Source organism: Nematostella vectensis, chromosome 1 (genome assembly GCF_932526225.1).
Source record: "Nematostella vectensis chromosome 1, jaNemVect1.1, whole genome shotgun sequence".
In the NCBI taxonomy this organism is placed as follows: Eukaryota; Metazoa; Cnidaria; class Anthozoa; order Actiniaria; family Edwardsiidae; genus Nematostella; species Nematostella vectensis.
This window is the reverse complement of record NC_064034.1, coordinates 1,079,079-1,106,801: the sequence shown is the minus strand read 5'-3', so window position 1 is coordinate 1,106,801 and position 27,723 is coordinate 1,079,079. Positions and strand designations below refer to the sequence as shown.

Sequence of the window (27,723 nt, the reverse complement as noted above, 5' to 3'; positions counted from 1 at the left end):
ACGGAGGACGCCGTTTCGAATGCGGGCTTATTATCCGGCAGCGGATATACGTTTCATGCATGCGCTAGTCATTGTGGGCTCAAATAGTGGCCAGTAATTAATGAACGTAGCATGCGCTCTGGATCTCGTCCACGATCGTGGACGGCGGTTTGATCAAACGAACTTGCGACCCATGGCAGAGGTATCTTTTCCAAGCGAACGCCAGCCAAGCGAAATACAGAGAAAAGAGGCCTCTGCTAACAGGGAATCTAGTGGTATGATTCTCGCTTTAAGTGTCAGAGGCTAGCTGTTATGACAGCTTTTAATTAATTTCAAATGTTAAAAAATATCAGATGTTAACCAGTCTTATAACTGTACATATTGTACGTTAGAGGGTTTAAACCTAGTATTTCAGTTACTGGATCCTTCAAACTGTAGGTTTACCTTGCCAAGAAATTTCAGTTATAGAGAAGAAGTTTTTCTTTTTGTGAAGACGGAAACATTTTCCAAAGGAATAATGTGATAAATAATTCAAATATATTTTACAACCACTTGTTTATGAATTACAATGACGTTCTGATCTAGGGTGGCGTCTATTCGAGGTAATACCAAGAGCAATTACATAGTTATAGCAATTACATAGTATCAATTTGAAAATATTTCCCGCAAAAAGTAGTTTGTAAACGATTTAAAATAGTAAATTCAGAGAGTGTATCTTAAGCATAGGATTTGGTATAACCCGGGAAATTATTGTGTTAATGGAGGAGCCATTAAACCTTTAAAGTATCTCCGTGTAGCTTTCGACGCCAATGGATCTTTGTGAAACTAAATTCAATGGTCAGTAAACCCTGTGTATCTCTAAGTAACCTTCCACGCCTATTCGAGTGCCGGACGCGGTGCTGGTCGCACAGATGCCGACCCTGCTGTGTGCTGCAAGCATGAGTGCTCCTGACAGACTTGACCCTGGAACCGTAAAACACACAATACGTTCGACACAGGAAGACCAGGAAAACGGGCTGCTGGTCTATCGCATAAGACGATCAAGGACTCATTTGGGAAGCTATCGCCCTCCTTGAAGATGAGATGCTGGACAACTAGTGCGCAGATGAGTGCGCAAATGAGGACGCAGATGAGGACGCCAATGAGGACGCCAATGAGGACGCGAATGAGGACGCAGATGAGGGCGCGAATGAGGGCGCGAATGAGGACGCAGATAAGGGAACGCAGATGAGGGCGCGAATGAGGACGCAGATACGCAGATGAGGGCGCGAATGAGGGCACCATCAGGGGAACTGGTAACTAATTTCATCAAACAGGAAGACGAGGGAGACAGACAACTAGATCTACTACACTGGAAGACAAGGCATAATATAATGTAACGCAAGATACAGTAGATCGGTCGGGGCCAATTTGTTGAACTAGAAGCAATTAGCTTCTAAAAACAAATGAAAATCAAGTATCGCGTAGTAATAGAGTAGCACATGACTTTCCGGGGTCTGCGGTAATACCTGGTTTCCACTGGTGAGAATCCTGCGTTCTAAATCGCGCAGATTGGGGTGGCTGCTTCGGTGCAGATGACGTTATACTTATTCGTTGGTGGGTGGGAGACTTGCCGGAGCTGTTGAACTAGATTAAGACGACAACGTGAACGACGTGCAGAACATACATACGACACGTGCTGTTAACCCTGTGCTCTTATTGGTTTAGTATACAGCACGTGATCTTAACCCTGGGCTCTTATTGGTTTAGTATACGGCACGTGATCTTAACCTCAGTATACAGCACGTGATCTCAACCCTGGGCTCCTATTGGTTCAGTATACAGCACGTGATCTTAACTCTGGGCTTTTATTGGTCCTGTATACAGCACGTGATCTTAACCCTGGGCTCTTATTGGTTCAGTATACGGCACGTGATCTTCAATATCATCGATCTAACACCCATGAGCCAATTCCAATCAAGGGTACAGAAAATGCGATAACATCTCACTCACATGATGATCTGCCCCTTTATTACCCAGCCTCCCCAGACCCAAAACATAAACTTCTCATTAAAGTATTCGATTTGGCTGCCTCCCTTAAGCAGCGAAAGCTCACGATCCAGCTCCATAGAGGTACATCACTTAGCACGGTACCGAGTGTGGCCGCTTTTTATTGGTACACCACTGCATATATTAGTTAGCACGGTACCGAGAGTTGCTCTTAACTATGTTAAGCCTGAAGACAGATCTCAATGCCTGAGGTTTTAGGTAGAAGTGAAATGGATGCGTCTTACTATCATCATCACGTACCAAAGGGACAATCTCTTCATCTACTGTCACTTGTAACGAAGGAGGGACGCTCGACTTTAGCCCGAAGGCACCGACAGTCACCCTGTGGTAGTGAAAAAGGCGATCAAACCACAAAACCCATCATATCTTCACTAACACTACCATAATAATAATCATCATTGTCGTCGTCGTCATCATCATCATCATCATCATCGCCAGAATCACCTCACAATCATTTCACAATAACCATTGTTACTTGATCACCATCATGAAGACCGCCACCATCCATCCATATTGATCATCCATATTTTCCACCCAGAACTAGTCGGTACCTACCAGTAACACCCAGCGGATACGATAATGACGTACGGTTTGATTTTCCCCCAGGCGATACCTACCAGTAACACCCAACGGATATGATAATGATGTACGGTTTGTTTTTCTCCCAGGCTATACCTACCAGTAACACCCAGCAGATATGATAATGATGTACGGTTTGTTTTTCTCCCAGGCGATACCTACCAGTAACACCCAGCGGATATGATAATGAAGTACGGTTTGTTTTTCTCCCTGGCGATTCCTACCAGTAACACCCAGCGGATATGATAATGACGTACGGTTCGTTTTTCTCCCAGGCGATACTTACCAGTAACACCCAGCGGATATGATAATGATGTACGGTTTGTTTTTCTCCCAGGCGAACGCCCTCGAGTCCAAGTTGCTTATCTGCGCGACGAAGCTGATATCGTCGGAGTGTTGGCCGTCAACACATGAGTGAGACCTTGGATAAACACTTGAAATACCGCCCCATCGCCACCTGATGCACAACAAAAACTACTCCTTCAGATAGAAATCTACAGTTCAACACTAAACACATTTATAGTTAATTTCCAACGTTCGTATGTTATTCGGTGGTTAAAATGTATCAATACATATTTCCTTTCGTCAGTTTTTAACTCGGGAATGAGAAGCATGTACGAGTTATTGTGGAGACTCCGACGTAACTTTATCATCGGATCAATAATCCGTATTTTTTATGGTCTTTCTGTGCTTTTGCAACACAGCAATCCTTAGGTCATCCTGTCAACTTCCGGTGTTCAACTTCCGGTTAAAGCTTAGTACTACAACCCTTTCACTCCTGGGTACTTTTGAGCAAAATTGTAAGAAAAACAGACTGAAAACAGAAACCTCCCCCCCTATTTCAAGTCCAACACTACCAGTTAAGCTAAGCTACCGCTGACCCAAGACGGTATGCCTTGAAGTTTCCAACAATGCACTGCGGTGCCTTTTCTTTGTAGCGACGGTACTGCTACAGCCTGTTGCTTATAACAGTTTTGCTTGTAATTTGCTTCTGGAGAGTGCCTTAGGACATCATAAAGTCTTTTTGGGCATAATTAATGCTGTGCTTATGAATGTTTGCACGCTGAGGTTGATTCAATGGGATAATTCCTTGTCTGGGCTTCACCAAGTGAGAAAGGAATTTTCTGGTGAATGGCCTCATACTTTCCAATGTGGGCCATCTTTGCTACCCAACCTTCTACAAAAATTGTTTTCAGGGTTATTCTGGGTTCCTTGGACCTGGAAATGTTTTGTTTGGCTTCGGCGCAAAGAGACTGTTGTGATTCTGGGGGAGGAGATTGCCCGCCTGTCTGTCAAGGTGTTTCCAAGACGCCCATGATGCAGTACAGGCATGCAAAATTGGCTAAATATGGTGACTAGCTTCTAATGGAGGTTCTAGCATTGATTATTGTGACTGATTGCTGTAAAATGGAACCTGACGGAGCGCAATAAAGGTATCTATTTGTGACTTGATCTGTGTTTGCTTGTCTCTATTTGTAGTTCGGAATTTTGTGTCTTTTTTTGGTAAGAAATGTTTCTAAGTTTAAGCATTTGTTTATGAATTGGTCAGAAATCAAGGTTGATATTTTGACAAAAGAGTCATTTCTATTTGAAGGTCGTCTATGCCTTGGAGGAATCTATGAGTATCCGGGTCTGGTGATGTTTAGTTTGCATTTCTGACGTTTTGGAGTTGGGCCTATATTTTACAGGCGTCTCAGGGCGTTATGGCAATGAAAGACATAAAATGGGTTTGGTATCGACATTTTCAGACACGGTTCAGTCCAATTCAAGTTGTTATTTTGCAAACAAAACAAGTAAAATGCTAGAAAAGCTTTTAATTCTCTTGCTTTAAATTTGGATTCGCGTCTCTGGGTTTTCGTGTTGTTGGTTTGAATTTGTACTGAAAAAGCGACTAGTAAAACTGCGACTTTTAAGTCCGGGGAACACAAGGTAAAGGTTCTTTTAGCTGGGTCTCTGGTCGCAGGGTAATAACAAAAAAGCCTTTGTTCGAAGGACAAAATCGAAGGGGATAGATTAAATAAATTTTTCACAATTCTTCCCAATCAACTGAACTATATATCAAACAAAACTCGTACAAACACATGGCTCCCGCTTTTCATCGAATAACGATTTTGCGCCTTTCTAGAATGCTAACATGCATAAAACACATTGTATGTGACAGTAGCGTGATCAATAATTGCGGGGTTTTTATTTTGTTTCCGGAAAGAATATGCTGAAATTTGACATGCTAGCAAAAAGCTTTTCGATCATTACGACACCGATAGTAATACAAATAATTTTAGTTACTGGTCAACTCGGTAATGTCACGTTAGTCTAGCGGTGCAAACACTTGTCTATGACCGCAGCGTCCCGGGTTCGATTCCCACTGAGGGCGCTAATTATTATAATTTTTTTCCCTTTTTATTTTACTTTTTATAATAATAATTAATCATACTGTTCTTGGTGTGTCATGACATCGGAAAGAAAAAAAAAAGTTATAAGGACATTTTTATGTACTCTCAGCATCTTGGATGTGTTCATGCTTTGTTCACTATCCTGTATATCTTTTATGCACACAAGAAAATATCTAGGAAAATATATTTGCATTCACGAGTTGGCTAACAGAGCCTTTTCATTCTATTGTTATTCACGAGGACATAGTCTTGTCCCGTCTATTTCGCCGTTTATAGATGCCTGCATCATTCATGTGGGTCGTTGTGAATCAGTTTATAGACGAACCAACCCCGAGACGCATCTCCACACACATTTGGCATACTACTGAGCTTTACACATTTGACACATGCACGCACGCCCAGCTGAGCCTTACACATTTGGCACATGCACACACGCACAGCTGAGCCTTACACATTTGGCACATGCACACACGCACAGCTGAGCCTTATACATTTGACACATGCACGCACGCACAGCTGAGCCTTATACATTTGACAAATGCACACACGCCCAGCTGAACCTTACACATTTGACACATGCACACACGCACAGCTGAGCCTTACGCATTTGGCACATGCACACACGCCTAGCTGAACCTTACACATTTGACACATGCACACACGCACAGCTGAGCCTTACGCATTTGGCACATGCACACACGCCTAGCTGAGCCTTACACATTTGGCACATGCATCACGCATAGCTGAGCCTTACACATTTGACACATGCACACACGCCCAGCTGAGCCTTATACATTTGACACATGCACACACGCTTAGCTGAGCCTTACACGTTTGACACATGCACACACGCCCAGCTGAGCCTTACGCATTTGGCACATGCACACACGCCCAGCTGAGCCTTACACATTTGGCTCAGCCGTCTTACCTTCCGTGACACGGGAACGAGTGACTGACGGTGTTCATTTTCTTGTCTAAAGATGCGTATGAGTGATGTAACGAGGTGTTGATTTCAGACTGATAGAAAAAGAGAAGAGAAACACGCCCTTGTTACCATGTTACTAGTATACCTCAACCAATCATTATTTGTTCATTTGGTACATCCGAAGTATGCGGGGGGGAGGGGGGAAATCCATATGCCGGGGATTTATTTTCTATACAAGCTTTTAGCAAAGCCAAAACTTGTATATAGAAAGAGGCTCAGAAAAGATTTGTGAAGGGGAAAAAACAAAGTCCAAGTCTGAGGAAATGGAATGGTCAAAAGGGGAGGGGGGGGGCGTGTCAAGACTTCTGGCATCTTCCCAGCTACACAGCTTTTATTGACCAAGTGCCCAGGCCGTACGGGATGCACGACTTTCCCGCGGCAGCGGCTGCTAAGAAGACTAAAGCGAGGGAAATAAGATCATCCTCGGGGATTCCCGCTTCCGGTCTCCGCGTCGCCCTGTTTCCCAGAGGATGAAATAAGATAGACATATTACAGTGTTTTGAGATAATATTTCATCGCAGAGTGTGTTTTTCTTTATGAGCAGGCCGCAAGGGGAAATACACCCATCTAATCAACCAATAAGAGTGCGGAAGCTCCGTAGCTTTTCAGCTTTGGTCTCCGCGCCTCCTGTGTCCCCGAGGATGAAATAAGATAGACATTTTACAGTGTTTTGAGAAAATATTTCATCGCAGATTGTGTTTTACTTTATGAGCAGGCCGCAAGGGGAAATACGCCCATCTAATGAACCAATAAGAGTGCGGAAGCTCCGTAGCTTTGCAGCTTTGGACTTGATCAGTACTGAGAGTAACCGCCTTCCCCAGTGAGTGTTATTCTATTTCAGTACTGAGAGTAACCGCCTTCCCCAGTGAGTGTTATTCTATATAAGTGCTGAGAGTAACCGCCATCCCCAGTGAGTGTTATTCTATATCAGTACTGAGAGTAACCGCCATTTCCAGTGAGTGTTATTCTATATCAGTACTGAGAGTAACCGCCTTCCCCAGTGAGTGTTATTCTATATCAGTACTTAGAGTAACCGCCTTCCCCAGTGAGTGTTATTCTATATCAGTACTGAGAGTAACTGCCTTCCCCAGTGAGTGTTATTCTATATCAGTACTGAGAGTAACCGCCTTCCCCAGTGAGTGTTATTCTATATTAGTACTCAAAGTAACCGCCTTCCCCAGTGAGTGTTATTCTATATCAGTACTTAGAGTAACCGCCTTCCCCAGTGAGTGTTATTCTATATCAGTACTGAGAGTAACCGCCTTCCCCAGTGAGTGTTATTCTATATCAGTACTGAGAGTAACCGCCATTTCCAGTGAGTGTTATTCTATATCAGTACTGAGAGTAACCGCCTTCCCCAGTGAGTGTTATTCTATATCAGTACTGAGAGTAACCGCCTTCCCCAGTGAGTGTTATTCTATATCAGTACTGAGAGTAACCGCCATTTCCAGTGAGTGTTATTCTATATCAGTACTGAGAGTAACCGCCTTCCCCAGTGAGTGTTATTCTATATAAGTACTGAGAGTAACCGCCATCCCCAGTGAGTGTTATTCTATATCAGTACTGAGAGTAACCGCCTTCCCCAGTGAATGTTATTCTATATAAGTACTGAGAGTAACCGCCTTCCCCAGTGAGTATTATTCTATATAAGTACTGAGAGTAACCGCCTTCCCCAGTGAGTGTTATTCTATATCAGTACTGAGAGTAACCGCCTTCCCCAGTGAGTGTTATTCTATATCAGTACTTAGAGTAACTGCCTTCCCCAGTGAGTGTTATTCTATATCAGTACTTAGAGTAACTGCCTTCCCCAGTGAGTGTTATTCTATATCAGTACTGAGAGTAACCGCCTTCCATAGTGAGTGTTATTCTGTATCAATACTGAGAGTAACCGCCTTCCCCAGTGAGTGTTATTCTATATCAGTACTGAGAGTAACCGCCTTCCATAGTGAGTGTTATTCTGTATCAATACTGAGAGTAACCGCCATCCCCAGTGAGTGTTATTCTATATCAGTAATTAGAGTAACCGCCTTCCCCAGTGAGTGTTATTCTATATCAGTACTGAGAGTAACCGCCATCCCCAGTGAGTGTTATTCTATATCAGTACTGAGAGTAACCGCCATCCCCAGTGAGTGTTATTCTATATCAGTACTGAGAGTACCTGCCTTCCCCAGTGAGTGTTATTCTATATCAGTACTGAGAGTAACCGCCTTCTCCAGTGAGTGTTTTTGTATATCAGTACTGAGAGTAACCGCCTTCCCCAGTGAGTGTTATTCTATATCAGTACTGAGAGTAACCGCCTTCCCCAGTGAGTGTTATTCTACATCAGTACTGAGAGTAACCGCCTTCCCCAGTGAGTGTTATTCTGTATCAGTACTGAGAGTAACCGCCTTCCCCAGTGAGTGTTATTCTATATCAGTACTTAGAGTAACCGCCTTCCCCAGTGAGTGTTATTCTATATCAGTACTGAGAGTAACCGCCTTCCCCAGTGAGTGTTATTCTATATCAGTACTTAGAGTAACCGCCTTCCCCAGTGAGTGTTTTTGTATATCAGTACTGAGAGTAACCGCCTTCCCCAGTGAGTGTTATTCTATATCAGTAATTAGAGTAACCGCCTTCCCCAGTGAGTGTTATTCTATATCAGTACTGAGAGTAACCGCCTTCCCCAGTGAGTGTTATTCTATATCAGTACTGAGAGCAACCGCCTTCCCCAGTGAGTGTTATTCTATATTAGTACTTAAAGTAACCGCCTTCCCCAGTGAGTGTTATTCTATATCAGTACTTAGAGTAACCGCCTTCCCCAGTGAGTGTTATTCTATATCAGTACTGAGAGTAACCGCCATCCCCAGTGAGTGTTATTCTATATCAGTACTGAGAGTAACCGCCATCCCCAGTGAGTGTTATTCTATATCAGTACTGAGAGTAACCGCCTTCCCCAGTGAGTATTATTCTATATAAGTACTGAGAGTAACCGCCTTCCCCAGTGAGTGTTATTCTATATCAGTACTGAGAGTAACCGCCTTCTCCAGTGAGTGTTATTCTATATCAGTACTTAGAGTAACTGCCTTCCCCAGTGAGTGTTATTCTATATCAGTACTGAGAGTAACCGCCATCCCCAGTGAGTGTCATTCTATATCAGTACTTAGAGTAACTGCCTTCCCGAGTGAGTGTTATTCTTTATCAGTACTGAGAGTAACTGCCTTCCCCAGTGAGTGTTATTCTATATCAGTACTGAGAGTAACTGCCTTCCCCAGTGAGTGTTATTCTATATCAGTACTTAGAGTAACTGCCTTCCCCAGTGAGTGTTATTCTATATCAGTACTGAGAGTAACCGCCTTCCCCAGTGAGTGTTATTCTATATCAGTACTGAGAGTAACCGCCATCCCCAGTGAGTGTTATTCTATATCAGTACTTAGAGTAACTGCCTTCCCCAGTGAGTGTTATTCTATATCAGTACTTAGAGTAACTGCCTTCCCCAGTGAGTGTTATTCTATATCAGTACTGAGAGTAACCGCCATCCCCAGTGAGTGTTATTCTATATCAGTACTGAGAGTAACCGCCATCCCCAGTGAGTGTTATTCTATATCAGTACTGAGAGTAACCGCCATCCCCCGTGAGTGTTATTCTATATCAGTACTGAGAGTAACCGCTTTCCCCAGTGAGTGTTATTCTATATCAGTACTGAGAGTAACTGCCTTCCCCAGTGAGTGTTATTCTATATCAGTACTGAGAGTAACTGCCTTCCCCAGTGAGTGTTATTCTATATCAGTACTTAGAGTAACCGCCTTCCCCAGTGAGTGTTATTCTATATCAGTACTGAGAGTAACTGCCTTCCCCAGTGAGTGTTATTCTATATCAGTAATTAGAGTAACCGCCTTCCCCAGTGAGTGTTATTCTATACCAGTACTGAGAGTAACCGAGGAGTGTTTTTTTAGAGTGTTACCTGTTTGTTTAGCGCCAAATGCGTCTCTTTGAGTGCCTCTTTCCAACCCGTGACGTCTTCGCGGTCCAAAATATGCTCAGCGACGAGTGAAACAAGCTACCAGTAAAAATGGATGCTGTTTAGGAGTGGTGTTCCCCCTACCCTACCCCTACAAGTGAAACAAGCTACCAGTAAAAATAGATGCTGTTTAGGAGTGGTGTTCCCCCTACCCTACCCCTACAAGTGAAACAAGCTACCAGTAAAAATAGATGCTGTTTAGGAGTGGTGTTCCCCCTACATAGTACTAGACCTACTTCTTCGTCACTGCGCAGCCCTGTCACGTGGTGTCGACACAGGTTGACGTCATTCTTGACGTGCTTCAGCGTCTCATTTAACTGACTGATTTCTAAAAAAAGATATACCACAAAGAAATGCAAGGAAAATATTGCATATATTTATTTTTTTCGAAAGAACAAGAATTCTCACCTTTTTCGAGCGAACGAATTTTGATTTTATGTTCATCGGCCTGTAATAAACAAAGACATTTCTTTTAAACCGGTTCATGTGTTCAAAGTGGTTCATGTGTTCAATGTTGTTGTTGCTGTGTGTTATCGTCGCCGCACTCGTTATTCTTGTGTTGAAATTAGTGCTTTTACTGAGACCGTGTGTATTCGTACGAACTCACCGACCAACGTCACCCCAAACCAACGACATCTACCGACCAACACCGCCGACGTCACCCCAAACTAACGAACCAACACCACTAACGTCACACCAAACTAACGACACCCACCGACCATCATTACCAACGTCACCCCAACTAACGACAATCACCGACCAACACCACCAACGTCACCCCAACTAACGACACCCACCGACCAACACCACCAACGTCACCCCAACTAACGACACCCACCGACCAACACCACTAACGTCACCCCAAACCAACGACACCCACCGACCAACACCACTAACGTCACCCCAAACTAACGACACCCACCGACCAACACCACTAACGTCATCCCAACTAACGACACCCACCGACCAACACCACTAAGGTCACCCCAACTAACGACACCCACCGACCAACACCACTAACGTCACCCCAAACTAACGACACCCACCGACCAACACCACCAACGTCACCCCAACTAACGACACCCACCGACCAACACCACTAACGTCACCCCAACTAACGACACCCACCGACCAACACCACTAACGTCACCCCAAACTAACGACACCCACCGACCAACACCACTAACGTCACCCCAACTAACGACACCCACCGACCAACACCACTAACGTCACCCCAAACTAACGACACCCACCGACCAACACCACCAACGTCACCCCAAACTAACGACACCCACCGACCAACACCACCAACGTCACCTCAAACTAACGACACCCACCGACCAACACCACTAACGTCACCCCAAACTAACGACACCCACCGACCAACACCACCAACGTCACCCCAACTAACGACACCCACCGACCAACACCACCAACGTCACCCCAACTAACGACACCCACCGACCAACACCACCAACGTCACCCCAACTAACGACACCCACCGACCAACACCACCAACGTCACCCCAACTAACGACACCCACCGACCAACACCACCAACGTCACCCCAAACTAACGACACCCACCGACCAACACCACTAACGTCACCCCAAACTAACGACACCCACCGACCAACACCACTAACGTCACCCCAAACTAACGACACCCACCGACCAACACCACCAACGTCACCCCAACTAACGACACCCACCGACCAACACCACCAACGTCACCCCAAGCTAACGACACCCACCGACCAACACCACTAACGTCACCCCAAACTAACGACACCCACCGACCAACACCACTAACGTCACCCCAAACTAACGACACCCACCGACCAACACCACTAACGTCACCCCAACTAACGACACCCATCGACCAACACCACCAACGTCACCCCAACTAACGACACCCACCGACCAACACCACTAACGTCACACCAAACTAACGACACCCACCGACCAACACCACTAACGTCACCCCAAACTAACGACACCCACCAACCAACACCACTAACGTCACCCCAACTAACGACACCCACCGACCAACACCACTAACGTCACCCCAACTAACGACACCCACCGACCAACACCACCAACGTCACCCCAACTAACGACACCCACCGACCAACACCACTAACGATATCCCAACTAACGACACCCACCGACCAACACCACCAACGTCACCCCAACTAACGACACCCACCGACCAACACCACTAACGTCATCCCAACTAACGACACCCACCGACCAACACCACTAACGTCACCCCAACTAACGACACCCACCGACCAACACCACTAACGTCATCCCAACTAACGACACCCACCGACCAACACCACCAACGTCACCCACAACCACTGACACTACCCTCCCACTAGACCATCGCTATTCACCAATCTTATCCAGAAGATCAAACAAACAAGAAAAGTAACTTCAATTCTTGTAAGACACCAAGTCCAAATCGAGAAAAGACTCGCGAATTTATATACAATAACCTGGACCACACGGTGTTTTACCAATTGTCAATATTCATGCTTCCAAACAACGAGAGGTGATATTCACAGCCCTTATCACGAAGTAATTCAAAGCCAGCGTTTCCACGTACCTGTTCCGACAGGGTCTCGATGTCGATGCTCAGTTGAACAGCCGTATCCTGTCTGGCATATTTCTTGTCGTTGTCTTTTCCTGAAGAAGAGAAACATGGGTCAAGTCGTCCCGAGTATATTATACTCAACTTCTGCGGGAATGTAGAGTAACTGGAATGTAGAGTAAATGTTAAATAGTTTTAAAAGGAAATTCTTCTTGCGGAAAAACATAAAAAACATGCCTTAATGTCAACGCCTACCTCTTGGTGAAGCACTCACTCGGCTAGAGACATCGTCATAGAGCTCGATGATTTTCCTGTCTAAACTGGAAAACTGAAAAACACGCAAATCGATAAATGAAGTAAATATACTCAAGTATGAAGTGAATATACTCAAGTATGAATTATAAATATACGATTTGAAGCACCACATAGCAAGGGCTCAAAATAGCAGAAATTTTACCCGAGTTATGACGGGGGTGGTATGTCCATAATACGAGATGTCTATAATAGCAGGGTGTCCAGTTGACATTCAGTACTCATCACCAAGAAAGAATCCTACCTTCTCAGAGATTCTGTCCATCATTCGTTTTTCTAATGCTTCTAAGTTCTCGTTGTGTTGGGAGTGACTCACTTTGTCAGTTGTACTTAAGAAGAGATAAGAACGATTAGAATAAAAATCAAATCAAGATTGTCGAAAATACAATGCTGGCAATATTGATTACCTTTCTTTTGCAAATTTTCGAATCATCGAAGGTTGGTTAGCCATTCTATCAGATAGCTCATCCATGACCTCTCCCCACTCTGATACTAAATTACAATATTGGCATACAACTCTTAGTGAACAACTATTAGTCATTACAAAAAATACAAAGAGAAGAGAGGAAAAGACGCACCTTGCCCTTCAAGAAAGTTCAATCTGGTACTTAGGACACCAACTAAAAGAACAAATAAGTGTTTTATTTCGACTGGTTCGTTTTACTCAATGTAATCAGTTATATTTTGTTTACATACTTGACACATTAGCAGCTGAAGTTTCATGGGCTGTTTTAGGTGACTGGTCATTCATCATTGTCGACTTCAATGGATTTTCATAAATAGACACAGGGAGACCAACCTTGGATGTGATGCCTATCTTGCTGCCTAAGTATCAACATATAACAAAAATTGATTTACAAAAGCTACAGAAAATACATAACTAGACTACAATCAGGTCATTCATCTCTTGGATGCTACAACTTGAGTTGAGTTAGTTGGCTTCTGCCTTTGCCCCAGTGTTTTTTTTAGGTTCCAGTTTTTCCTGCCACAATAAGAAAGCTGTGTTTTGGGGTCAGACATTGGCCATATGGTGGCTGCTGAGGAGAGTTTCTATGACTTTGTAGTATCCTACCAGGGTATTCGACTTGACAAATTTATCTATTTTATTTTTACAAGACAGCTTTGTTTTTGTCACAGTGAGCATGAAGTGAGTACAAAGTTATGACTCAAATTAGATGGTCAAGGAAAATCAGGTAAAATTATCTTAGAAGGTAAATTCTCACCAAGGCCGTCAGTGTCTGTTTCAATAGATGAGATTGTGCTATCAAACTTTGTGGGTATTCCATTTACTGTAGGCTCTGTGCCTTGATATGGGTTTCCTTTTGGAGGAGACATTGAGCTTCTCAGTGGAGTACTGAAGAAACCGTTTACCAATGGCGCTACAGAAGAAAGCATCATCAACATCAATTTCATCATCACAACAACATCAACTTCACCGTCTCACAATCTCAATTGTCAAAATCATCATTATCATCATCATCATAATTGTTGTCTATTATCACCACAGGGCCGTAGCAAGGGATGAGGCACTGGGGGCATGTGCCTCCGCAATATTTTAACAAATTATAAGGGAATGACCAGTAGGGGTGTGGCTGTGCCCCACCCCAAATTTTTCTTAATGTTTCTGTAAGGTGCCCCCCACCCCAATTTACATGGCCTGCTATGGCTCTGCACCATTAACATGACGGCAGAAGCAAAAAGTAATTGAAGTAGATACTTTGTCTAGAATGATAACAACCTTTATTTTCATCACCAGCACTACCATCATATTTTCTAGCACCATTATTCTGTTATAATATTCTTTATAATCTATATTAATCTTTATACGTGGAGGTTTTATGTTATTTTACACAATATAAACAATAATTCCACTAACTATTCACAAAACAAAACAAGGAGTAGTTTAGGTACCATGGCTAGTTGCACTCCTTGGAGGTGTCGTTGGTATTACTGTAGTGTTTCTATTGGGAGAGGAGGTACTGTCTCCCAGAGAAGCCCTGCTGGGTAGCTCCTGGTACTCCGTCCTTGTTGAGACAATAGAGGAAATGTCTGACTGGTCATCTCGGATGTCATGATGGATGCCTGCGTCTCTAACTGGAAGCTCTTGTAATGGAAGTTGGGGTAGATGTTGTTGGTGTGTAGGATGGGAGGATGAGTCTTCCTTTAAATTTAGAAACAAAATTTCTCAGTATGATCAGACAAATAATGACAAGAATGAAATATGTTAAAGCAAAGGCTTTAATACTCAATATTTAGGCTTTGTGTAAATATAAAAAAATATAACAGGCTCATTTTTATGGTAAGAATCACCTAACAGTCTTGAAAGTTGATCATTTTTTCTATAAATTGAGAAATAAAAAATATTGGACATTATTTTACCAACCAAAACACTAAACCCTTTTCCAGATTCCTGGCTTTCCAGCCATTTTTGGAGCTGCTTTATAGAACCATCGTGAGTCTGAAAATTAAAATAAAAAGGATCACAAAAATATCATACTTTTACTGCCTTACATTTCTAAAATAAGGTTAAGAAAAATCATGGGAAATGAATCTTAAATGCCTAAAATTAATCTAAGTAGTTGTAGCAAAACAAAATATTTGTATGGCTTCTATGAATGTGTCAGTTTTATCCATGTTTTATGAGGTACAAGTTGATTTATTATGACAATCATTTTAGGTATATCAGGCTTTTATGTATTGTATTTATACTTGTCATGTCAAATCTAATTAAATTAGTAACATACACAGAGTGTATCTCATGAGTATTATTTGGTAAGATATGCGTTAGCATATCTACAAATAAAACAAAAGATTTTAAAAACCCTGTATAAAATGAAAGTATAGCACTTTTATCTTGACAGATATATTCGAAATATCATTTCACTAATTGGACCATAAACTTGATGGTCGAAGAAAAGAATTCTTTTAGTGATTAATCGTTCGATTGCAAAACAAAGACAAAATGTACACAAACAAAAAGGACGCCGGCATCTATGTAAACGACGCTAACTACAACTGGCGGGATTCGCTTTATAGAAAGATGATCAAGGCGAGACATTTTACAAAAACAGTAATTTATATATAATATTGTTCGAGAATTTATAAAAGCGAAAAGTAGAAAACATAAAAACACCGATTATCAGTGTTTATACCGTGATCACTGTGTTTCTAAAATAATCCCAGCTACAAACAGCTGGGATTATTTTCGTTTAAAACAAGAGTGCGAATATTTCGCAATTATCGCTCGTTGTTTTCCATACCTTCAACACATCCATAATAACCCGTAGGGTTGTCATCACGCTTTCGTCCGCGGAAACATTATTATTCAGATTATTTCTCGCGCCATTAGGAACGCTTCGAGACATGTTGAACCCGGAGAAGCAAACGGCCGATCTATCAGTGCAAATACAACATCAGAATAAATAATTCCGATCTTTTGTCTCTCTGTTTGCACTTCTTCTTCAAATATGGCGCCCAGGATTAGATATGCAAATCAACAAAACCACAGGTATCCCAACACAAGACTATTGTTTCTCGCAATCTGTGGTCACCAAAACAAAGAATGTGCAAAATACTATGTGTATCTTCCTGCTATTTTCTACCGTACTTTGCGTGTGTGTGGTGTGTGTGTGTGTGTGCAGGGGTAGGTAATCACTTTTACTATCATCATCATTTTTTATTATTGGTTATTTTTAATTATTGTTTTTTCACCGATAATTTTTACTAAGGTTTAGGTTTTAAACACTTTTAAGTCCTAGCAGGAGAACATGAGTCCCAGCCTAAAGAAATAAAGCTATTATAATGCTAGTACCAAATCCTTGGGTTTCCGAGGATGGTCGAGACACTGTCGGTAAGCTCTCGGAATAATCCGGATTTGTGTTTTTCAAGGCATGCGCAGAGTACAACCATGACGTCACAGGTCGCAAAACAAAGTCTCGAGCCATTGATGTAGTGGTGTGTTGTTGTGGGAATTATTCCTTGAGTTTTCTGCCTTTTAGTTTGCCCTTTAACATAGATATGACGATTTTACCAAAAAAGAAACATTCCGAAACTAAAAAACCTGAAACAAATACAAGTAACGAAGCTAGGGGGAGAATACGTGGAGCTCAAAACTGGTCCTCGCCTCAGGAGAGAAGCTGGACTTCAGAAGAGTATGGCGGCGAAGAGTCGTATCGTTCTGGAAACTTTGAGGCTAGAGAGTCGTCAGACGCATCTAGCGGGTCCAAAAGAAGGCACAGGGCTTCCCCTCACAGACATAAATACCACGAAAGACATTCAGAAGAGACTGGCTATAATAGCTCAGACGAACACGACGGGCAAAACCTAGAAGTCGCGACAGATGAAGTAAATCTGTGTTTCTTAGTCGATATTTCACTTTGGCCGAGTCAATATTTTGCATCTGTTGAATCTATGTATTTTGTGGTCTTATAATTCCTGTCTTCTTCTAGATGGAGAGGCAATTTGAGCAAGCTTTGAAGGAAAAGAAAGGGTTTACAATTAAGCGAATGGCTGAGGATGGCGCTTGCCTCTTTCGATCTGTCGGTAAGTCTGCGCCCCTCTGATGGATTAATTTACGAACCACCAACAAAAACACAAAACTCATTCCCTTCCACAAGAGAGTTTTAACTATCAGGCTACATATTATTTTCCAAATCTGCAATTGATTCGAATATTTTATATCTTTCCATGGTCATCCACATTTCATTTTATATCTCTGCATTAAATTCTAAACTATATTTATTTTTGCAACATGAGACGAGTAGTTACGTTTATTTAGTCATGAAAGCATGGAAAGCCTTGTTTTCCGTCGTATCATACTTAGTACCTTGAATTGCCATTGTTCAGCTGTTCTTAAATGTTTATTGTACTTTTTGTACACCGAATATGGTATACTTATCTTTTCAACTTACATCTTTTAATTTGAGTCATGAAAATCTTCAACTCCTCTCTGACTCTACCCTGTTGATTACATTTGTGCCCTGAGCCTAAGATGTCCTTTAACATTGCCTTGTATTCACCTTGCAGTGAAGAATGCATTCCCCACGTTGCTCCATGGATATAAAATAAATAAGCAAACAAGTGTAGACAAAAACAAACCCAGGTTTTGATAACAGTACATACCCATTGATTCTCGCTGACGTGCCTAAACATTCACATGGCTTTCAGAGATCAGGGTTCACCTATTAATGCAATATCATGATCCACTGCAGGTTATGACTCACAGATGCAACCTTATAATTGAAATAAATGTAGGAGGTTGTATTGAATAATCTATGTGTCATAACCTGTATGCATTATGGGTAATATGTAGATGTCGTGGTCTCTTATTCAACACAGAGGCGCAAAACTCAACAATTCCTAAACCTGAATTACTGTATTTTCTAGTATGATATTTTTCTTGTTTGATATTAATGAATCTGTGCGGGTCACTGCACATTGATTATTGGGAGTAACCTTGTTTGAAAGACAATAGGTGTACTTCCTTTTACCAAGAGCTAAACATGGAAACTGTTCCCCAAACCCTTACTACTAGTATCGATTTTTCAAGGAGAAGTTACTTACAGGGTTTAAAATATTTTTTTAAATCTGCTAGATTTTACTGGCTTTGTAGATTTTGGTGGGAAAAAAGCCTGCATACTAAAAATATGAGAAGAGCCGGCAAAGACCAGAGAACAGCCGGCTATTTTATTTTCTTATCGATGTGTCACCAAATCTTACAGTTTCACACCTTCTCTTAGTGAATCCAAGCTGGCACCTGAGATGAAGCTTGAAAGTGTAACTGCACAGGACTGTTTTTTGTGTTGCAGCTGACCAAGTGTATGGTGACCAGGAGATGCATGGTGTTGTCAGGAAACACTGCATGGATTACATGGTTTGTATTATTATACAGTACAAGCCTTCATTATATATTGGTATACCCCAAGGGCTTACAGTAGCTACTAAAAGTCTCAACTAAGTAATCATATTAAAAATTTTACCAATAATTACCTTGGAACAAGGAAAAGCAAACATCTGAAGGCCACTAGTTCCAAGTCTTAGAGTGTAATCTTTTGGTTTTGTTGTGGGTAACTAAGACTGTGTAATATCAGTATTCTAAGACTTGGAACTAGTTGTATATATGCAAAAATATTATAATGCTTGTAATATCTGCAAGAAATTTATTATGCTTGTAATCTATTCCTTTCAGCTCAAGAATATGGATTATTTTTCTCAGTATGTTACTGAAGATTTCCGTAGCTATATTAGACGCAAGAGAGATAATCATTGCCATGGCAACCATGTTGAGATGCAAGCACTCAGTGAGATGTATAACAGAACTATAGAGGTTTACCAATACAGTATAGGTGAGGAGTTACTATAGAGGTTTACCAATACAGTATAGATGAGGAGTTACTATAGAGGTTTACCAATACAGTATAGATGAGGAGTTACTATAGAGGTTTACCAATACAGTATAGGTGAGGGGTTACTATAGGGGTTTACCAATATAATATAGATGAGGAGTTACTATAGAGGTTTACCAATACAGTATAGGTGAGGAGTTACTATAGAGGTTTACCAATACAGTATAGATGAGGAGTTACTATAGAGGTTTACCAATACAGTATAGGTGAGGAGTTACTATAGAGGTTTACCAATACAGTATAGGTGAGGAGTTACTATAGAGGTTTACCAATACACTATAGATGAGGAGTTACTATAGAGGTTTACCAATACAGTATAGGTGAGGGGTTACTATAGAGGTTTACCAATACAGTATAGGTGAGGGGTTACTATAGGGGTTTACCAATATAGTATAGATGAGCAGTTACTATAGAGGTTTACCAATACAGTATAGGTGAGGAGTTACTATAGAGGTTTACCAATACAGTATAGATGAGGAGTTACTATAGAGGTTTACCAATACAGTATAGATGAGCAGTTACTATAGAGGTTTACCAATACAGTATAGGTGAGGAGTTACTATAGAGGTTTACCAATACAGTATAGATGAGGAGTTACTATAGAGGTTTACCAATATAGTATAGATAAGGAGTTACTATAGAGGTTTAGCAATACAGTATAGGTGAGGAGTCACTATAGAGGTTTACCAATACAGTATAGGTGAGGAGTTACTATAGAGGTTTACCAATATAGTATAGATGAGGAGTTACTATAGAGGTTTACCAATATAGTATAGATGAGCAGTTACTATAGAGGTTTACCAATACAGTATAGGTGAGGAGTTACTATAGAGGTTTACCAATACAGTATAGATGAGGAGTTACTATAGAGGTTTACCAATATAGTATAGATGAGGAGTTACTATAGAGGTTTAGCAATACAGTATAGGTGAGGAGTCACTATAGAGGTTTACCAATACAGTATAGGTGAGGAGTTACTATAGAGGTTTACCAATATAGTATAGATGAGGAGTTACTATAGAGGTTTACCAATACAGTATAGGTGAGGAGTTACTATAGAGGTTTACCAATACAGTATAGGTGAGGAGTTACTATAGAGGTTTACCAATATAGTATAGATGAGGAGTTACTATAGAGGTTTACCAATACAGTATAGATGAGCAGTTACTATAGAGGTTTACCAATACAGTATAGGTGAGGAGTTACTATAGAGGTTTACCAATACAGTATAGATGAGGAGTTACTATAGAGGTTTAGCAATACAGTATAGGTGAGGAGTTACTATAGAGGTTTACCAATATAGTATAGATGAGGAGTTACTATAGAGGTTTACCAATACAGTATAGATGAGGAGTTACTATAGAGGTTTACCAATACAGTATAGATGAGGAGTTACTATAGAGGTTTACCAATATAGTATAGATGAGGAGTTACTATAGAGGTTTAGCAATACAGTATAGGTGAGGAGTCACTATAGAGGTTTACCAATACAGTATAGGTGAGGAGTTACTATAGAGGTTTACCAATATAGTATAGATGAGGAGTTACTATAGAGGTTTACCAATACAGTATAGGTGAGGAGTTACTATAGAGGTTTACCAATACAGTATAGGTGAGGAGTTACTATAGAGGTTTACCAATATAGTATAGATGAGGAGTTACTATAGAGGTTTACCAATACAGTATAGATGAGCAGTTACTATAGAGGTTTACCAATACAGTATAGGTGAGGAGTTACTAAAGAGGTTTACCAATACAGTATAGATGAGGAGTTACTGAGTTACTATAGAGGTTTACCAATATAGTATAGATGAGGAGTTACTATAGAGGTTTAGCAATACAGTATAGGTGAGGAGTCACTATAGAGGTTTACCAATACACTATAGGTGAGGAGTTACTATAGAGGTTTACCAATATAGTATAGATGAGGAGTTACTATAGAGGTTTACCAATACAGTATAGTAGAGGAGTTTACTATAGAGGAGTTACTTTAAAGTTACAGTGTAGGTGAGGAGTTACTTTGAAGTTACAGTATAAGTGCGGATTTATTTCGAAGGATAGGCAATTAGGTGGTTATGACTGTTGTTTTTGCTTTTTTATTTTTACCATTTTCACTGAAAGTGACATCAGGCATTCATTTAAATTCTTTTATCAAACAATAATTTCAATCAACTATTTTAACTGGGTACACCAAGTAGACAATATTCTTAAAATTCAAGTAATAACAGAGGGTTGGCTGCTCAGTATCATTTAGAAAAATATGCTGACCCTGGTAGGACAACACTTGTAAAAATATGCTGACCCTGGTAGGACAACACTTGTAAAAATATGCTGACCCTGGTAGGACAACACTTGAGCAGACTGCCCTCTAGGGTAATGTTCTATTTGCTATAGTTTCAGATGATACAGTTAATTGTTATTATTTCCTACAGGTGCTTTTTACACCAACTAACATAGTTTTTGTATGTTCCATTTTTTAGAACCAATAAATATTTTTCATAGCTCGCACAAAACTGACAATGAACCAATCCGGTTGAGCTATCACAATAATATTCACTACAACTCTGTTATCAACCCTAACAAGCCTTCTGTTGGCGTTGGACTTGGCATTTCCGGCTACAAGCCATGGGTAAGTTATTCAATTTCCAATTTCTATATATCAAACAAATTATGCTTACAACTGCTGCCATGTTGAATCTCTTGTTCTATTTATTAGAATGTACTTGTTTAGTTTCCAATTTCTCTATGCCAAGCAAAAGACACTTTTACTACAACCATGTTGTTTAACTAGATCTCTTGTTCTATTTATTAGAATGTACTTGTTTAGTTTCCAATTTCTCTATGCCAAGCAAAAGATACTTTTTCTACAACCATGTTGTTTAACTAGATCTCTTGTTCTATTTATTAGAATGTACTTGTTTAGTTTCCCATTTCTCTATGCCAAGCAAAAGTCACTTTTACTACAACCATGTTGTTTAACTAGATCTCTTGTTCTGTTTTATAGAATGTACTTGTAAATGATGCTTTCAAGCAGTCTGAAGAATGGCATATTGAGCAGGTATGTCTATTTCATCATGTATTTTAGGGGCGCAATTTCCCACAGCTTTTTTAAATTGTCTTTAACATCAGGGTGTGTGTTATCTGTGTCACACTTTGGCACCTTTGCTTTGTACTTGTTTTCACTCGTGTGCCCTTTGTTAGAAGTTGCAACTAGTCTGGACATCAATTATGACTTTTCTTCCCACCAGAAGGAAATAATAGAAAAACACCTGTATTCTCAGGCCCGTAGCCAGGATTTTGAGCGGGTTGGTTCGTTTTTTTCCATTTGAGAGGACCAAATTTCTGGTATACCCCTCTCCTCACCTTATTACATTAGGCAGTCAATACTTCAAAAAAAATCAATCTTGTATTTAAAATGTTATTAACAGAGTGCTTTTTAACATATAGCATTAACAATAAAGATAATTTTTATAAAAAGATTTTTATAGTCATTTTAAATACATATTGATGTGCATGGTATTTCCAGCCAAACGTTATATGTATTTTTTGTTTACTCTAAGCGGACCTTCAAGTCAGGTTGGGGGTTCGTCCGAACGCCTCGAACCTCCCCTGGCTACGGGCCTAATTCTATCAATGATGACTACTGTAAATATAAATGCTATAGACAAAAGGGTTCTAATGGAATCCTGGTTGTTTGAGATTTAATTGTTTCCCCCTTCAAAGCAAATGCTTGAAGACAAGCTGCGAGCGACAGACTGGGAAGCCACAGATGAGGCTATGGAGGAGGCAGTAGCCCGGGAGTCTTATCTAGACTGGCTCCAAGACTCTGAGAAACGTGCCCGGGGTGCTAGAGCAGCCGTAAGTACAATACCACCTATATATACTCTGAGAAACGTGCTAATGGAGCAGCCGTAAGTACAATACCACCTATATATACTCTGAGAAACGTGCTAATGGAGCAGCCGTAAGTACAATACCACCAATATATACTCTGAGAAACATGGTAATGCAGCAGCCGTAAGTACAATACCACCTATATATACTCTGAGAAACGTGCTAATGGAGCAGCCATAAGTACAATACCACCTATATATACTCTGAGAAACGTGCTCATGGAGCAGCCGTTAGTACAATACCACCTATATATACTCTGAGAAACGTGCTCTTGGTGCTAGAGCAGCCGTAAGTACAATACCACCTATATATACTCTGAGAAACGTGCTAATGGAGCAGCCGTAAGTACAATACCACCTATATATACTCTGAGAAACGTGCTAATGGAGCAGCCGTAAGTACAATACCACCTATATATACTCTGAGAAACGTGCTAATGGAGCAGCCGTAAGTACAATACCACCAATATATACTCTGAGAAACATGGTAATGCAGCAGCCGTAAGTACAATACCACCTATATATACTCTGAGAAACGTGCTAATGGAGCAGCCATAAGTACAATACCACCTATATATACTCTGAGAAACGTGCTCATGGAGCAGCCGTTAGTACAATACCACCTATATATACTCTGAGAAACGTGCTCTTGGTGCTAGAGCAGCCGTAAGTACAATACCACCTATATATACTCTGAGAAACGTGCTAATGGAGCAGCCGTAAGTACAATACCACCTATATATACTCTGAGAAACGTGCTAATGGAGCAGCCGTTAGTACAATACCACCTATATATACTCTGAGAAATGTGCTCATGGAGCAGCCGTTAGTACAATACCACCTATTTATACTCTGAGAAACGTGCTAATGGAGCAGCCGTTAGTACAATACCACCTATTTATACTCTGAGAAACGTGCCCGCGGTGCTAGAGCAGCCGTAAGTACAATACCACCTATATATACTCTGAGAAACGTGCTAATGGAGCAGCCATAAGTACAATACCACCTATTTATACTCTGAGAAACGTGCTCATGGAGCAGCCGTTAGTACAATACCACCTATTTATACTCTGAGAAACGTGCTAATGGAGCAGCCGTTAGTACAATACCACCTATTTATACTCTGAGAAACGTGCCCGCGGTGCTAGAGCAGCCTTAAGTATAATACCACCTATTTATACTCTGAGAAACGTGCTCTTGGAGCAGCCGTTAGTACAATACCACCTATATATACTCTGAGAAACGTGCTCTTGGTGCTAGAGCGGCCGTTAGTACAACTACCTATTTATACTCTGAGAAACGTGCTCATGGAGCAGCCGTTAGTACAATACCACCTATTTATACTCTGAGAAACGTGCCCGCGGTGCTAGAGCAGCCTTAAGTATAATACCACCTATTTATACTCTTATGTAGATCCACACTCAGAATGTACTCCATCAAGAATTCCTGACCACACAGCAACTCATCTGACTTTCTCTAGCTGTTATTGGTAGCAAATTTTTATAATCTAGACTTATTGTTATCATTTTTTTAATATAATTGCTATTTGTTCTTGCTGTAGTGTACTTTATACTGTCATGAGTTGTGAGTTTTCAATTGTGGGAGTTATAAAATGAGCCGGTGGACATGGGAGAATAAGAGGAGCTTATTGTCCTTCCCGTCTCAGCTACAGCAAGTTGTAGTATTGCTACTTGAGAACTCTCCCTACTTTACCCCAATGACCTTCATGGCATAGTTCCCAGATTCTGATGAATTTGTTTTTTTCCAGACTTGGCCAGGGGCTACAGCATCCAGCAGTAGTACATCAACCTCTACAGAATCCAAGCGCCCAACATCACCCCATCACAGAGAACGTGATCGGGACCCAGAGAATGCTCCACCCAGCAAATCACCACGACACTCACCAGCATCAACACCAACTTCGTCCTGGCATGATTTACCAGGTCCAAGCCTTCCAGACAATTCCCCATCTGTGGCAAGTACTTCCACAAGTGGTGCTTCGTCAGTGGTGGGAAGTAACATGGGAATCATAGAGCCTAGGCCTGGCTGCTCTACACACATTTCTAATCCCCCGTCCCCTCAGGGTGCTGAGGGCGGGGCTACACCTGTCATGCCCAACTACTTGGACTTTATACCTAAATCTGGCTATGGTAAGTACATGATTGCTGACTTTACTGCTATTGTAATATGTATACACATATTTCAAATAACCTTGCACTAGAGAAACCTTGTGTCATAACCCGCTTGATTAACGTATAGATGGCTGAATCATGGTCTTTGATGAGTAACGTATAAATGGCTGAATCCTGGTCTTTGATGAGTAACGTATCAATGGCTGAATCATGGTCTTTGATGAGTAACTTATATATGGCTGAATCCTGGTCTTTGATTAGTAACGTATCAATGGCTGAATCATGGTCTTTGATGAGTAACGTATAAATGGCTGAATCCTGGTCTTTGATGAGTAACGTATAAATGGCTGAATCCTGGTCTTTGATGAGTAACGTATCAATGGCTGAATCCTGGTCTTTGATGAGTAATGTATAAATGGCTGAATCCTGGTCTTTGATGAGTAACGTATAAATGGCTGAATCCTGGTCTTTGATGAGTAACGTATAAATGGCTGAATCCTGGTCTTTGATGAGTAACGTATAAATGGCTGAATCATGGTCTTTGATGAGTAACGAATAAATGGCTGAATCCTGGTCTTTGATGAGTAATGTATCAATGGCTGAATCCTGGTCTTTGATGAGTAACGTATAAATGGCTGAATCCTGGTCTTTGATGAGTAACGTATAAATGGCTGAATCCTGGTCTTTGATGAGTAACGTATAAATTGCTGAATCATGGTCTTTGATGAGTAACGTATAAATGGCTGTCTCCTGGTCTTTGATGAGTAACGTATAAATGGCTGAATCCTGGTCTTTGATGAGTAACGTATAAATTGCTGAATCATGGTCTTTGATGAGTAACGTATAAATGGCTGTCTCCTGGTCTTTGATGAGTAACGTATAAATGGCTGAATCCTGGTCTTTGATGAGTAACGTATAAATGGCTGAATCCTGGTCTTTGATGAGTAACGTATAAATGGCTGAATCATGGTCTTTGATGAGTAACGAATAAATGGCTGAATCCTGGTCTTTGATGAGTAACGTATAAATGGCTGAATCCTGGTCTTTGATAAGTAACGTATAAATGGCTGAATCCTGGTCTTTGATGAGTAACGTATAAATGGCTGAATCCTGATCTTTGATGAGTAACGTATAAATGGCTGAATCCTGATCTTTGATGAGTAACGTATAAATGGCTGAATCCTGGTCTTTGAAAACTATTTGAATATTAACAGGTTTTATAAACGACAATGAAAAACTTTCATAATCTGGATTTGTTTTTATTTACGTTTGTTTCTTATTTCTTCAGGTCTAAGTGAGTGGGAAGATGAGAGAATTCTTGCTGTTGTGCTAGCGGAATCCCAAAAAGATTACCTAGCCTCACTCAAGAAGTCCAAGAAAGAGAAATCCCCTGAACCAGGGACACACAGTTCGTAACAGCGACTAGAATAAGTGTAGACCAGCCAAATTATTAGATGTACAGCACTAGAAGAACCATGGCGATGGTGTTCAGGGTGTGATTTCCAAGTTTGCATCAAATGATCGCTCTGACCAGACAGAGACACTCCCTGTTCATTCACAACCACACTGCCGCCCCTTTACGGGATGGAACATTTCATGAGGGGAAACCTTTCTCGGGAAACCACGGCTTTTTTGATAAACCATATAATTAGATAGTACTTATTTTCATTATAATGATAAAAGGGCAACTTTATTTAAAATTGAAACGATTCTTAGACCTCTAAAAAAAATCAGAAACTTTTTATCGATGATTATAATGGATAATGGGAAAGAGGACGGTTTGTTACCATGCGCAGGTTTCGGGCCGCATGCTGCAGAAGTTGGCTTCTCCAGACCCTGCGGCCGTATAACCGTACTTCAAAAGACTACAAGGAGCAATAATCGTGTTGGTTTTAAAATGAGAGCTATTTACGAATGCAATTCACTATAGGATGTTAATAATAAAGTGTAAATAATAGGCAATTTACCGTTACAATAAAAAAAGGTTTGTTATATTGATTATTGATCTAGCGTTTTTTAAACATTCTTTGCCACTTTACATCTACATTTGACATCCATTGCTCACAAGAGAACTCAAGCTCCTGCGCTTAAACGATAAGACTGCACCATGATAAGCACAGGGCGTCGATTTCAAGCTTTGTAAACAAAGGAATTCTTTTCAGAAAAATTTGTTGACATTTTGTATTCTCTTAACACTCTGACTCATTTCCATGTCGCTATAGTTATTACCATGCCCTTGAATATGTAACTCTATCAAATGTGGAGGTTGCCCCTGTGATAACTTTACTTGATTAATTTTCAACTTGTTTATTAAAATAATGTGACGCACATTCAAAAAAGTGGGGTCGTCTTCCCGTTCCTCTCGCTCAGAAGACCGCGAAATTATAGCCGGCAGGCAAGCCCCCT

At 41.0% G+C, this 27,723-nt stretch overlaps 2 protein-coding genes across 2 annotated transcripts; one reads left to right on the top strand and one right to left on the bottom strand.

The window, feature by feature from the left end:
* Positions 1 to 461: 461 nt before the first annotated feature.
* Positions 462 to 16,381, bottom strand: LOC5516306. The gene is made up of 18 exons (XM_048727258.1): positions 16,149 to 16,381; positions 15,272 to 15,346; positions 14,800 to 15,049; positions 14,112 to 14,267; positions 13,585 to 13,713; positions 13,467 to 13,508; positions 13,296 to 13,380; positions 13,133 to 13,217; positions 12,832 to 12,904; positions 12,592 to 12,671; positions 10,391 to 10,430; positions 10,219 to 10,310; positions 9,926 to 10,021; positions 5,929 to 6,017; positions 2,894 to 3,064; positions 2,269 to 2,350; positions 1,488 to 1,605; positions 462 to 942 (listed from the first exon to the last, which is right to left on the bottom strand). Exons 1-18 carry the CDS (start codon positions 16,251 to 16,253, stop codon positions 818 to 820), a joined length of 1,893 nt encoding a protein of 630 aa, XP_048583215.1. The 5' UTR covers positions 16,254 to 16,381; the 3' UTR covers positions 462 to 817.
* A 397-nt stretch (positions 16,382 to 16,778) lies between these two features.
* Positions 16,779 to 27,315, top strand: LOC5516290 (OTU domain-containing protein 5). Its single transcript, XM_048727259.1, has 9 exons — positions 16,779 to 17,232; positions 17,337 to 17,430; positions 18,696 to 18,760; positions 19,076 to 19,232; positions 21,773 to 21,921; positions 22,297 to 22,350; positions 23,016 to 23,150; positions 24,954 to 25,335; positions 26,606 to 27,315. The coding sequence occupies exons 1-9, from the start codon at positions 16,906 to 16,908 to the stop codon at positions 26,731 to 26,733; spliced, it is 1,491 nt and encodes a 496-aa protein (XP_048583216.1). The 5' UTR covers positions 16,779 to 16,905; the 3' UTR covers positions 26,734 to 27,315.
* Positions 27,316 to 27,723: the final 408 nt, after the last annotated feature.